This window comes from Lonchura striata, chromosome 11 (genome assembly GCF_046129695.1).
Source record: "Lonchura striata isolate bLonStr1 chromosome 11, bLonStr1.mat, whole genome shotgun sequence".
Lineage (NCBI taxonomy): Eukaryota > Metazoa > Chordata > Aves > Passeriformes > Estrildidae > Lonchura > Lonchura striata.
The window spans coordinates 20,745,315-20,760,179 of NC_134613.1; the positions used below are offsets into that span (position 1 = coordinate 20,745,315).

A 14,865-nucleotide genomic window follows, 5' to 3' on the forward strand; every position below is an offset into this window, starting at 1 on the left:
AAGGGGTCTACATTTTTCCATTTCAGGGGAGGCTCCTACCTTCCTTAGCAGACACCTGTCTTTCCAAACCTAGACAAAGTGGCTGATAATGTAGCTGTGGATCACTGGCTAATAGGTGAAACAGAAATTAATTTTGGAGATTTTGAAAAATTGATGGTTTTACCATCTAAGTAAAACTGTCTCCAGATATAGAATGGATTTAATCTAATTAGTCATCTGCCCATTCCAGACACTACCTTATATTTCTCCTTTATCCTCATATAAATTCATTTAGAGTTTCTGGGGATTTCTTAGATAAAATTTTATTGAAAGACTTAATCCAGATTAAAATTCTTAATGCTCCTCACGGACTGGAACAACCCCAGTTTTCTTTACTCTGCCATTATAATATAATGTGGAAACTGGGCATGAGTTCACTTTGCCAAGCCACTGCAAGTCCAGACCAGCTTTCACGAGCAGAGATATAATAATTTTCTATCATATTTCAAAGCAACTGATATTGCAAATCTTCACAAATTTATTTTTTTTAAGTATGTATTTAACCATACCTTTAATAAGAATATAGGCTGTTCCACAGGCAGACATGGAGTTTCAAGAAGTCTTCACAGCACAATCTTGGTGACTTTTTAACAACCTTAAGATCAACTGACTTGAAAGTTAGTCCTAAATGCACTTTCTCTGCAACAAGAGAACCATAGCAACGTGATTAATGCTGGCACACAATCCAGTGTTTTAATTCTCTTGGCAAAAACTTGTAAGTTCCAATTATAGCATTTCTTTTTTCTTTTTCTTTTTTTTTTTTAAGAGATGCTCAGGAAGGTCTGATTTCACTGTGTCTCAGGCATATGGTTTACAGAGCAGCTCAACAGGGAAGGAGTTACTTGGATACATTAATAAATGCTACATTAAATCACAACCTTAAACAAAAACAGGGTAATGGGGCTATGTGTGAGCAATTGTGCTGTACAGGGAAAAAATATACATCTTCACAGTGTACCTACAATGCTGGCCCACAGATCTGTCTCCCTGGAAGAAACAACTACCTCTCCTTTTCCAAGGCAGCCACTTAAGAATTACAGGTTGTTGGATCTGTTCAGGATAATCAGGACCCTCCTGCTGTTCACCTCTTTGCAAAGCCTCCTCTGTCACTGGACTAAAGATCTGATCCTTATGAGTTTCACCTGAAATTCATTAACACAACATTCAGGCTTTTGAAATTCCCCACTAAAAATAAAATTAAAATATTCTAACACAGAACCAGCCTGTGGTAAAAGAGCAAAATTTCTTTATCAAGCCACAGCATGGTAATCTAGTGAAGTATGTTATATTTCCAAGCTAATTGAATGCAAAACACAAGGAAAGAGCCTCTAGGAAATAAAACATGCAATATGGAATCTACTTGAAGTTCCACACCCTGAGCTTGCACACAGAATTATCACAGTCCCTGAACTGAAAGGCAGTTTAATGCCTGTAGCTTGTTCACTCTTCTTCTCCACACCAAACTTTTTCTGCATGAACGGCTTTTGTGTGCCATCCTGTCCACCACAGGGTTCAAGGCAGATTTTTCTGCTACAAAAACTCAAATGAAAGCAATTCAAGATCAATTGTTTGCTCTGAAAGGAAGGTTACAACTGTCATTCTGATACCAATGTGTGTTGTGGTATCTCTCTTCCATAATGCAGGATGTGGTTTCCATAGAAATATCTTCTTACATCAGTACCTACAAGCCCTCCAATTATTCCCCTTTGGACACCTCATGCAATCCAATAAAATCTTTTCAGAGCAGGGAAATAACTAAGCTCAGCTACTACTTAATTACTTTGTGAGAAGAAAAAGAAAAGCACACTTATTAAACAAAAGCTTTATTTAAAACAAAACATAAAATGAAAAATGCCTACTGCAAAAAAATTTCATCATACCTGGAGAAATTTATTCACTGTTCCAAATTAAGAACAGTCAATTACAATTTTTAAGATCATACTGAATTTTTCTGATTTCTGAAATAGTAATCATGGTGTAGTTTTAAATTGTTTGGTGGCCTTGTCTCCAACTAAGTCCCCAGGACCTTCTCTTTTCCTGAGTCCTTTATGTTGCTGAGCATTGCCTGCACTTTGTTCCAAGTCCTCCTCTTCAGGACCTTGTGAGTTTAGAGTCCCTGCTGCTGTTGTGTCATCTTTTTTCTCCATGGCATCTCCTGCCACTTGCCCAACTCCAGGAAAGCAGTCAACACCCTGAAATTAGAGACAAGACAGAAGGAACAGCAAATTATACACAAACAAAATAAACAGTGACTTGATCCTATCTAACACTTCTGTTGGCCACAGCTGCCATCAACATGCAAGGCAAGAAACTCAGCTGCATTTTTTGTATAGAACAGCTTCATTCCTGCTGCTCTGCCTCCCTTCCCAAAGTGTCAGCATAAGGAAAACTGGGAGCTCAGGGAGCCTTGATCTGGCTGGGTGGGCTCTGAAGCTGTGGCCACAGCACACAACAAGAGCATGCACCACAGGGGCTGGAGCCATCACAGCTCCCCTGCGACACTCAGAGCTGAGGGAAACAAACTGATTTAATTGTGTGTCAACCAAAATGTGCTGGGGAAACAACCCCTGTAGCTCTCTGTTGTGCTTCCACTCATCTCGCCTTTTTCTTTATTACTTGAAAAAGCTTCATTCCTGCGATTTGTTTTCTCAAATACATGGCTTAGGCTTCATTTAAACCTCATGGCCTGTTTTAAGCCTTGGTGAAACAAAAAGCTAAACATGGCCAGATCGGCAGCTCAGCAGTGAGATAAAATAATTAGGACAATAAAGAGTTAGGCTTATTCATTCTGAAGTCACACTCAAGCTTCTTCACAGAAAAGATCACAAGTAGAGTACAGAAAGTTATTCCATATGCAAACAGAATTCACAAACTGACTAAGTTGGAAGAGACCTTCAAGATCAAGTCCAACCCATGCCCTAACACCTCAACTAAACCATGGCACTGAGTGCCACATCCAGTCTTTGTTTAAACACATCCAGGGATGATGACTCCACCCCTCCCTGGGCAGACCATTCCAGAACTTTATCACTCTTCCTGTGAAAAACTTTTTTTGTAATATCCAACCCATATTTCCCTTGATGCAGCTTGAGACTGTGCTCCCTGGTTCCGTCAGCTGATGCTTGGAGAAAGAGACCAACCCCTCTTGACTACAACCACCTTTCAGGGAGTTGTAGAGAGAGTGATAAGGTCACCCCTGAGACTCCTTTTCTCCAGGCTGAGCACCCCCAGCTCCCTCTGTTGTTCTTCACAGGGTTTGTGTTCCCAGCCCCTCACCAGCTTTGTTGCCTCCTCTGGATGCACTCAAATATCCCAAAATCCTTCCCAAACGGAGGGGCCCAGAACTGGACACAGCACTCAAGGTGTGCCCTCACCAGTGCCAAGTACAGGGGGAGAATGATCTCCCTGCTCCTGCTGGCCACACCATTCCTGATACAGGCCAGGATGCTGCTGACCACCTTGGCCACCAGGGCACACTGCTGGCTCATGTTCAGTCAGCTGCTGACCCATACCCCCAGGTCCCTTTCTGCCTGGGCACTGTCCAGCCACACTATTCCCAGCCTAGAGTGTTGCAGGGGGCTATTGTGGCCAAAATGCAGAACTCAAGCACCAGAACAGCTTGGCCACTGCAGCTCTGTCCTTTTTTTTTTTTTTTTTTTTTTTTACTAAAACTCTTCAAATACATCTGTTTATCACCAGTGAAAATACTGTACAATGCCCCAGGAAAAAGGATGGAAAAGGCAAGGTATTAAGTTTGATGAAAGCCAATGTCCTTGTCAGGATCCATGGCTGCAACTTCGCTCTCCTGCTGCTGCTTTTTCCAGAGCTTTGCCATAGCCAGGAGTTTCAGGTTGGGCTGACTGGCAGTGTCTTCTGGGAAAATATAATCATAGTACTCCTCCCATCCAGCAACAGACCCATCTTCGGCCTGCAGCTTTCGCCTCTTCTTTATTTTCTAGGCATCCATTTATCTATCCTCTCCTTAGTGGCATCAGTGCCAAACTCCTCCTCAAAGCTCCTCCAGGACTTGAGCAGCATGACCCTCTCCTCCTTCTCCTCGCAGCTGCGCGTGGCCTCGTTGGCCTCCTCGTAGATCCACCGGCAGCGCGGCAGCCGCTCCTCCTGCCCCGCCGACAGCTCCAACTGCGCCGGGCTGATCCAGACTGTGATGTGCTGCGTGCGCTGCAGCAACCACCAGTAAAGGCTCCTGGTTTTCTCATACTCCTCTTGCTCAATCTCAAAGTCAATGTAGGATTTCCAAAGCACCTCTGGCATGTCCAGCTGGGGCTGGTCGATAGCCAGCTCACAGATGGCCCGGGCACAGTCGGTATCCCCAAGGATGGTTTCCAGCTCAGCAAACTTAATCCAGGACATGCAGTTTTCTGGTGCAAACTCCAGGAATTTTTCATACAACTTTCGGCAATGGTCAAATTCACGGAGCTGTAACTCCAGCTCAATGTAAGCTTTAAACAGTTTGTTTTTTGGACATTTACCTATGGATGTCCCCAAAGCCCTTCTGGCAAGGGGGTGGTTTTTCTGGCGAATTTCAAACTGTGCATACAGCAGCCACATTTTGGCAATTGTAAATTTCTTGTGGGGCAGGAGCTCAAGGCATGCCTGGTACACCTGTCTGGTTCGCTCTGCATCCTTGGCCTCTAGCTCTTCATAGAGTGCATAGTTAATCCAGAGGTATATGTACCTCTTCCAGTGGCATTTCTCCTGGATGGGGGGCACGTTGGTGATGGCTCTTTCAAACACCTCCCGCACGGTCTCGGCGTCTGTGTCACTCTCCATCAGCCGCAGGTAGTCAAACCACACATCATAGTTGTGGGGGTTTGCCTTCACCTCCTCCTCATACTGGAATCTCCTCTTGCTGACAATGATGTCTTCAATTCCCTTCCCGTCTCCAAACTTCTTCTCAAAGATGGTGTAATTCTTGAAGAGATTCTGGGCATCCTGCTTTGGAATTCTATCCAAGGCATACTTGTAGATAACCCTCACTCTTTCAAATTCTTTCTGGTCCTCCTCAAACTTGGCAAATGCCACGTACAAGTGCTCATCCAGATGCCCCTCCCCAAAGAACTCCACTACTCTCTCATACACCTTCCTGACATGGGCAAAGTAGCTGTGCTTCTCCTCAAAGAGCGTGTAGTTGATCCAGTTCTTCACATTGGGGTGAACAAGGACAAATCTCTCATAAATGCTTTGTGCTCTGTCCACCTCCTTATATCTGAGCTCCAAGTTGATGTAGAAATGCCAGGCTTGCTCCTCTGGCTGCCACTCCATCCACCGTTCAAACACCTGGCGTGACCCAGCAACATTCCCCAGCATCTCCTCCATGTATGTGTACTTGTACCAGAACTGGTTCACCCTAGGCAAGATGGTGATGGCCCAGTCCCAGATGTTCCTGGCGTGATTCACCTGGTGGTTCTTCATCTCCATCTCGGCATACTTCAGCCAAAGAGTGACATTCCTGTAGTCCACATCCAGGGCACACTCGTAAATGGAATGGGCTCTCTGGATTTTCTTCAGGCTTTCCTCCCATTGTGCATACTTTATCCAGTTACTGATAATAGTCCTGTTCTTCCTTATGTTATCTTCAAAAGTCTTCCTCTTCTGGAGTTTATAGTCATTTAGCTCTTCAGCATCTGTGATCTTCTGCTGCGGAGGTGGTGGGAGAAGCTCGAGCTCCCTCTCCTTTGCCTCTCTCAGAAGCTGCTCCGCTGTGATCTGAACTTTGGCGAGTGCCTTGTTTTTCACCTTTGCCACTTTGGGGATGTGCTGCTTCCCAGCCGCTGTAGATGCCAATCTTGCTGCTGCTGTGCGTGCAGGACCTGCCCCTGACTCTCCTCTTCTCCCAAGATTATTTGCAGCAATTAATTTTAAGTTCTTAACTAAGTCCTATAACCTTGAATTTTTCCTAAAGCAGTTCTTTAAAGTTAGAAATAATTAGCTCATGAAAAAAAATTTTACTGCTCAAGCAGACAAAGTCAGCATACAACCTGACACCCTGTTGCTCAGGGTGTTGGTAGCAGTCTAAATAAATGATGGCTGCAGTCCTTCTGGCATGGTTCTGTTGTAGCAGTGATACTTAGAAGTGTGGAATTTCCCCCTGAAAGTCCAGTGGTGGTGTAGAAGTGTCCAGTCTTCCTCTGGGAATGCAGTGGGAAAAGGCTGTTGTGGTGTTCCACAGCTCAGATTATATCCAGGTAGGAATGCTTGGCTCCTCCCCCTGGGCAGAGCTTCTCACAATGGGATGATGGAATTTTATCAGTCATGCAGGAAGGCTAAATGGCCCATTAGCAGAAGATATCTCCTGGAGAGAGGATGGGTCATGGAAGAGATAAAGAACACTGCCCCACCTGGTTTTAACAGATATTGATAAATATATTTGCTTACATTTTACATTGCAATCTAATACAGTTAAATATTACTTTTCTATGTTGTAAGATATATAGTTGTTTTCTTTTAAGAGATAAAACAACTCTGACTAAAACAGCTGTGATGAAACAATGAAAAACACCTGTTTGTGGATAAAGAAGATGCAGTGTATTCACCCTTGATTTTGTCAAAGATTGTATTGCTTGTTACAATCTCTGCTGTTTTATCTTCCATAGATAACACAGAAGAGTCAGTGATGATTCTACATTATTGCTGTTATTGATTGTAAGGTCTTTTCCTTTGTTTCATTTTACTGTCATAGGTATGTGACAGTTTAGAAAGGTGTTATCTCAACTTCCTAAGACTGTTACCACTGATATATCAATTACATTAAGTGAATTTACTTATTTTAAAATAGGCATTATTCATAAGGTATTTCTGTATTTATAGCCAGCTTCTTATATACTTTAACATCTCTTTGTGTAATTATCTAAAAGGCACATGTCATTTCAGGATCCTTCTTTTTTGTACTCTAGCTGCTTATGCATCTCTTAGACCAGGTTAGCTCTCTGGCTAGTCCCTGCACTATGATTTGACCCAATTCTGCCTCATAATTTTAAGTATTTTTCAGAGTTCCAAGAAAAGACATCTGAGCTTTGTTGAAAGCCTCCTCCAAACTGCTAGTCCAGTGGTTTTTCCCAATTATTACAGAAGCACTCCAGCCGTTTGCTGTGTTTGAAGCATCTCTATCCTGAAAGAAACTTCAGAGGGATCCAACTGCTAGATGGTTTGATTAGTCTTTAACTCCAAGGCCTTTACTCATAACTGCTAATCTTAAGAGCCTTGTTTTAAAATGTACTTAGGGAATTCCCTCCCAGTTGGAGCTTGAGTAGTGGCCAGGCCTTGGCTCTACCTGGATGGAGAATTTCCCAATAAACCCAGATGTTTTCTGCATCAAAACTAGATTCAAGTCACTTTGATTTGGCAATTTGACCCTTTTTATATGACAGCTGAATCTATTTTTAGAGTGAGTTTGGGAATTATTATCCAGAAATAACTATCAAGTCCTCACTAAATTGAGGTTTGTCAGCTGTTTGCAGACTCTGGGAGGATGGTACAGAATTTCAGAGATTCCTAATTACCTAATTTCTCATGTATTATTAATTATGCATATTATCTGAAATATTCTTAATTGCTATACCTGACTTATTCCTGATTGCTGTCAGGTTTTTTTGGCTACATGTACTGTTTTGCCTTGATATTTCTTCATGTTCATAACCAAAGACATGCATCCCATTTTTAAAAAACTAAAAGGGGAATTTAGTGCCTTAAGAACTTCCAAATAACGTAATACGTACATTAGAAATTTAGCCAACAAAACATTTTGAATAATGCAATATTTATATTAGAAATTTGGAAAAAGAGATCATCAAATCTAGATCACAATTGAGTGCGCCACAGCAAAGCCTAATTGATTCACTGACTTGAAGAGAGGGTGTGCTTGTGTTTTATCATCAGCAGGTTGAAAGCGATCACCTGTTCATTCAATCGGACACCGATGGCCTCTGAGAAAATGAGGCTCAGTGGAAAGAGAAATAACCAAACCACCATACAGTCTTCATGGCCAGAACAGGAACAGAAGTAGGACTACCAAGACACAGTTGTGTCTGCAAACTACAGAGCCCATTTACTGACAAAAGCCTGATCTCATCATCATGGTACTGTGCTCCTACTAATCTTCATCAGTCATTCCCTGTTCCAGGATCCAGGAGGACATTCAGTGATGTCAAACATCAACATTTACACCTAATACACTTTCTCCTGAGTCTCAACTATTTGGACTTTAAACAATGGTCATTTATTTCCATTTCCCTAAGAGACATTGGATATTATTCTTTTGTTTTCTCATGCTGTGAAAATCTGTGTCAGCGACATGATAGAATTTGATAAATTTTGTTGATTGTAATCAGTCTTTTATGTCTCTTATTCCATATCTAACAGATAACCAGTGATAAGGTTAATGAGATAATAGCCTCCTAAGAGCGAACTGTTTTAGCATCAGAACATATGAGCATTTTTTAAATTAATGAAAAGGGACGCCATAGACAGGCAGAAGAATTATAAAAGAAAGGCCTTGTGAAATCAGGCCCCACTCTGCTAAAATTGCCAAAGGTGGCCTGTCATTTCTTTTAAGTGCAGCTAAAAAGCAATTTACAAGTTCCTATGTGAAGTTTTTTTGAGAATGAGAAGTTTTTTTAACACAACAACCTGTTCTGAGGGTGAAGAACAAATGCACCTGTATAAACAATAAGATTTGTCCCATGAGAACCCACAAAGGAAAAATGCAAACATATTTAGAGAGAGAAAATTTGATAGACATATACAATAGCCCTTACTGTCCAATGAACTGAATTTCACTGTATTGCTGATCAGTTAGGTTTAACACAGTGCCTTCTGATATTCTTATAAATATGAACTTTGTGAATAAAGAATTGGCTTTCTGCATGGAGTCTCAGCTGATTTATTCCAACAACTACCTACATAGATAAATGAGTCAGTAGCACAACACACCTATGGAAATCTCTCACATTTAAACCTCTCCACTGAAAAGGGAAAAGGCCACCAATGGAAAATAAGGTCATAAGATAGCATATTAGTTACTGTACCTTATTCATCTGGTCCAATTGTCTGGGTTTGGTAGTTGGAGTCTTCTCCATACAAGAGCCCACTTCAGCCTCTGGAGAAATTGGGGGAATATTTTGCCCCAGAAAGAGATTAAAAAGGAAAAAAACATGATCATACTTCCATGGCTATTTCCATTAAAAAAAAAAAACCACCAGAAAAAGCCACCTGACTCTTACCTACAATCCCACTTGCCTTGTTTTTGTTAATTAACCAAACCAGTGTGCCCCATGACACTACTACAAAAACTTAAGGTGAACAACTATACTAGAAACAAAATGTCTGTGGATCTTGAAAGTGCTGCTAAATAGATAATCTGCTCACCTCTTACACCTGGAAAGCCTATATCCCTTTCTCCTTCTCAGAAAATACAGCTACTCTGACCAATTCTGATAAAGCAATCACTTGAAATTTATTTTAATTCTTCTCAGCCTGCTTGGTTTTGCATTAGCTTCACATTTACATGCTTTATGTATTTTACTAAACTACTTCAAAACAGCTCTGTTCACTGCCTGGTAGATTTAGCAACCACGACCAAACCATGTGAAATGATTTCTGTTCCTCCAATCAGTCCAAGAAATATCACCATGTTCCTGTTGCTGAGATTATTTGATGAAACTAAATCTCCTAAATTTTTCAAACAGTAAGAATAAATGACTTCAGCTATGTGTGACAACATGCTAAAAAGCTTGATTTTTATAGATATATGTGCATGTGCAGACAGAAATGTGCATGTGTGTGTACATGCCTATGTATCTGTGCACATCCAAACTGAAGTATCAGCTGCAGCAAACAGAGGGCTGTAGTTTATATGAGCTGCCACTAGATGCAGCCACACCACCTTGCAAAATTGAACATTCTGACCTCAGGATTACAGAAATCTGTTTTGGAATATGTATAACTGTAGATTCCTACAAGAACATTAATGGTATTCAATCCTGAGTACTGCTGTGGGGAAAAAAAAAACCATAATATGAGCAAAATATTCAATTTTTCTTCTCAGTGATTTTGTTCCAAAACACAGCATTGCATAGCATTGCAAATGTCAACAGGAATCTAAGAAATCAGAACAGAATAAGACTTGTCTATTTTCACAGTTGTTGCCATAGATCCTGATTGGAGCTGACAATATTGAATTACATTGTGTTTTGCTTTCTGCATAACGGAGAAAGTAGGAATGAAGACCTTGTTCCCAAGAGACACCCCTAAAGATAGAATCATGGAATCATAGAATAGTTTGGATTGGAAAGGACTTTTAAAGGTCATCTAATCCAACCCCCACCAAGGAGCAGGGACATCTACAAGACCATGTTGCTCTGAGCCCATGCAACCTGACCTTGTACATTTCCAGAGATGGGCTGCCACAGCTTCTCTAGGCAGCCTGTACCAGGGCCTCAACACCCTCATAGTAAACATTTATTTCCTTATATCTAGGCTAAATCTATCCTCTTTTAGTTTAAAATCATTATCTCTTGTCCTGTGGTAACAAGCCCAGCTAAAATCTTTAGCCCCATCTTTCTCAATGTCCCCCTTTAGGCAGTGGACAGCTGCAGTCAAGCCAGTTTCCCAGCTTCATGTGTATTTTTTGCTGACAGTAATTCTGGTGGAATGATATTTCCCCATTCTTTGGGTCATTCATCTATTTGTTTTTCTAGAAGATGGCAAAAAGAAGAAAGAAAAAAGAAAGCATCCTCTCCCCCAGGAGCTGCTGAGTTTTGATCTGATCATAGTTTTGTTCAGTTGCCATTAATAAACTTCACTTAGTGAGATTAAAGGTTTTGCTGGTTTAAAGCAAGAGGAACACAGATATAATGGCTTCAGAGGAACCCAGCCTAAGGCTAAAGTCTGACTTAACTCTCCTGTGAGTGCTGCAGACAAGATGAAACGTGGTGTCTCAACAGAAGGTTCCCGAGCCAAAACAGAGCAGGATGGATGTGGGAAGGCATGGGAGAAATTTGCTGCACTTCCAGAAAGAGACAATGTGTGCCCTTTTTTTGGAGCCCAGTGCTTATCACAGCTTCTGTGCATGCAGCAGAGGGGCCTGTCTGGGTCCTCCAACCACCTGAACAGATTACATCAACGAGATCCCCATATGAACTGTGAAAAGGTTTCCCCATTCTGTCACTATCTTTTGTGAAACAGGCAGAAAATGCTCCCAGCAAAAAGGATTTACCCTGTAGGAGAGTACTTGGAATCTTCCAAAACCCATAATGAAAACCTTTGTGTTTCTATCCAAGAATGGTATTGGCAGCAATGAAGGTAATTAAACACACTGCCCACTGGCCATACAATTTTTTTCTTTATAACAATTTCAGAGAAACAAACCCCTGTCTATAACCCAGACAATGTGTTGTGCAACAGGGACGTTTTGCGCTAACTTCTACCCTGCTCTAAGTGCACTGCAACAGGAGTTCCAGTCACTTTATGCCAAGGCTGTGCTTTGTTCAGGATCTCTCAGATGCTCTGTGGTTCCAGTTTCATTACCTCATAATTTCTAAGAATTGTCCTGTTTACTGTGAAAAGATTAGGAAACTGACTGCACACTCAGTAGTTTCTCCATGTGCAAACAACAGAGACAACACCTCTCCATATTCACTACCTAACCCTTGGTTACATTTCTTATCTTTATAGAACTATTACACAGACAAGTTCACACTGCTTGTTTTAACTCACTTCCTGTAGGAGATGACTCCATCTGAATTTTCAACCAGACATTCACTCGCTGGCCCCAATCTCCTGGTGCTTCCACTTCCCACAGTCGCTTCTGCTCCTCAGGATGAGCCTGCAGGAATTTCTTGCATACTGAAAGGAGAAACCAAAGGGTTAAAGTATGAATGAGTGAAAAGTACATTGGAAGAGGGAGCATGTTCTACCCCAGAAATTCTCTCAGACTGACTTTCATTAGTTCCTTTAGAAATCTTTCTTCTCCCTTCTCATCTTCCTCCTCTTTGTTTTAGCTGGAACTTTTAGTAAAAGTCTATGTGAAATGGCCTACACATTCATGAGTGCATCCTGCCATCTGCTTTAGTCTAGATTATTTCCTTGTGAGTGCAGAAATAAAGAACTTGAAATTATTGCTGAGCACCTTCTACTGGCACTGCAGCACAGAACAATGTCCAGACACTCAGTAGGTTTCACAGCTGTGTGGGGTTTTTTACCCTAACTATTCTGAAAGGAAAGGTGTTCCTCTATCTTCCACGTTTAACCATTCAGAATGCTACTTTATTTTTTGTTTACAAAGAAAAGCTCTGCTTCAGTTTGGTTTTGGGCCAAAATCACCCTCCTTTTTGCTACTACTATACCCTACTCCCCACTGCTAGGTTCATTTATTTCTTTGGATGTGGGAAAAAAAACTGGGAAGAACCAACAGAAAAATTACAGGATATGTGTGACAGATGTACAATCACTTTTAAAAAACATATTGCCACAGATTCCTATCACTGTCAGTACACAGTGACCATCCAAAAATTTGGATAAACAATCAAATTTAGATCTGCTTATGTTATCAAACTGAAGTATGTTCTATTTAGTGGTATACTTAGGATGCGTGCAATGTCAAGAGGAGGCACATACTCTAGAATAAACAGTTCAAAATATTTAAAGGGCATTTTTCAACTTCCCTTAACCACCACTCTATCAGTTGCATCAACTGCACTAAGATAGTGATCTGTAAACAACAAAATTACTATCATGCTCTGTCCGCTGTAGTTCATCATACTACAGAATGGGTAATTCATCTTCAACATTCAGTTGAGTTTAACAATGGGATGTCGAAACAAAAACCCTAATTCTGGTATGTAAACATTTGCCTTACACTAATGAGCAGATTGCAGACATTAATTTTATCCAAGGATATCCAGATTCAATTAATCATTCCAACAAAAGCTACTAAAACTAACATATATACTAAAATCCAGGTATCTGCTACACAGCTTTTTCCTTCCTTCTAGGTCTCTACAGCAGCTTAAATACCATGTCCATGTTAAATAAACTGTCCACAGCTTCAGAGATTTAAGTACTGAGATTTAAAGGTTGCATTCATTTGTCAAAGCATGAAAATGTGGTTCCAATGAAATTAAAAACAGACAGTGACTTCAATACACTCAAAATTTAACTAACAGTATTGGTATTTTTATAAAAGTAAACCTAATTAAAACATGATGCAAGTCAAATTTATTCACTACTAGCTCTAAGCTTAATTGAGACAAAAGCACAGTCTTCCAATATACTGCTAGTGTTAACACATAAGAAATGTAGCTTTCTCCTCCAGGCTTTCTAAAGTCCTGAGGTCTGCCAAAGGAAAAATGGATATTACTGGGAGAAGGAATGCTGTCAATACTATTCCCCCCTGAAATCAGAAGCATCAATACCTGCTCGGGTGTTTTTGAATACATTCCAGGGCACACAGTAAGAGAAAGAACAGATGGGGCCAATATTTTGTTGACACTTACTAAGAAATAACTAGAAAGCTGTAAGTCAATCAAAACATCTCCCCAAAAACGATGGTGAAGACTGCACCACACAGAGAGCAACCTCAGAAAAAAAGTACTTTTCTAAAGAAGATGGTTTTATAAATAATGTGAGCACAGATTTCTTCTGTGAATTTTACTAGCAAAACTAGAGTTTTGACCTGAAGACAGAGAAGATACATGACTATTTTGTGATCTTTTAAAAGTGACAAATGTTCAAAGACAGTTGACACAAAACAAGTGCTGATGTAACTGTATGACTGAGTAAAGCCTGGGTATTTGGCTTATTAAATGTAATTTCTTAAAAATGCAAGATTTACCACAGCGTTATGTGCACAGTGTAGGCTTGAAAAGGTCTTATGAGTCTTTTCCCTGTGGTGTCAAATAAAATCTGTAAGTCCCTGTCTAGGGCAATGACAGAGTTCTAAGAGAGAACAGTTCTAGGAACACAAGCTGTCAAACAGGGACCATGAGTTTTGTGCTTCTTGCTGTCTTACATAAATATTGGCCTACCTTTCCAAAGGAAATTCCAGATGGCTCCAGAAAAGGAACCAGTGGCAGGCTAACAATGGTTTGGTTCAGACAAGGGCACCGAACTCTTACACAGTGAGGACAATCTTACCAAGACCATATTGAAAATTATACATTATACATGACCCTTACCTAACGTGTCCACATCAAAGGATTTACCTTGATACATGGCAGCAGAAATAGGGCAGCTGATCCCCAAGGCATCCTCAGCCAGGAAAGACTGACAGAAATCATGCAACATTTTCATCCCTAGGCCACCTCTTCTGTACTTTCTCTGGACAAATATAGTATCCAAAACTGGCAGCAGGTAACACTGACTGGTTGTACCACCACACAGGCTCCCTAAAAACAGACAGGGAAAAACACATCCATTTGCAAACAAAATAGGAATTGCACCAGTAACTGCTGTGTGATTTCAGCCACGCACACTGCCCTGGTACCTTTCCACAAGCTGTGAGGGTGATCCCAGCTGAAGTGTATTTGCAGACAGTGAAACACTTTGCAGGAGGATGATTTTTCCATGAAATGGAGACGACCTGCCTAATGTGGCTGACAAGTCTCACTAGAGCCTTTTCCAGGCTCTGATTCTTCATCACACTATCTTGGTACACAGGCAATGTATACAGGAAAGCTCACTGCCAAGATTTAAATGGTCTAAAACCAAAGACATATAGATATTCTGAATGCAATGTTGGTATACTCCTTTAAAAAAACAATTGAGTGGTGCATTTTAAGAAAGCACTGTAAGAGCTCCTTTGTAAGT

The 14,865-nt window shown here is 40.8% G+C and overlaps 1 protein-coding gene and 1 pseudogene across 1 annotated transcript in view; both read right to left on the bottom strand.

Annotated features, from left to right (window-relative positions):
• Positions 1-1,908: 1,908 nt before the first annotated feature.
• The window catches only part of FAM169B (Protein), a 40,769-nt gene continuing 27,812 nt past the window's right edge, over positions 1,909-14,865 (bottom strand). Inside the window, exons 8-11 of the mRNA XM_077786012.1 lie at positions 14,262-14,444; positions 11,776-11,904; positions 9,087-9,157; positions 1,909-2,231 (exon numbers count right to left, since the gene is read on the bottom strand). Coding sequence (XP_077642138.1) covers positions 2,010-2,231; positions 9,087-9,157; positions 11,776-11,904; positions 14,262-14,444 — 605 coding nt within the window. The 3' untranslated portion in view covers positions 1,909-2,009. The remainder of the gene's footprint in view (positions 2,232-9,086; positions 9,158-11,775; positions 11,905-14,261; positions 14,445-14,865) is intronic.
• On the bottom strand, positions 3,788-5,496 carry LOC110482960 (crooked neck-like protein 1 pseudogene; annotated as a pseudogene).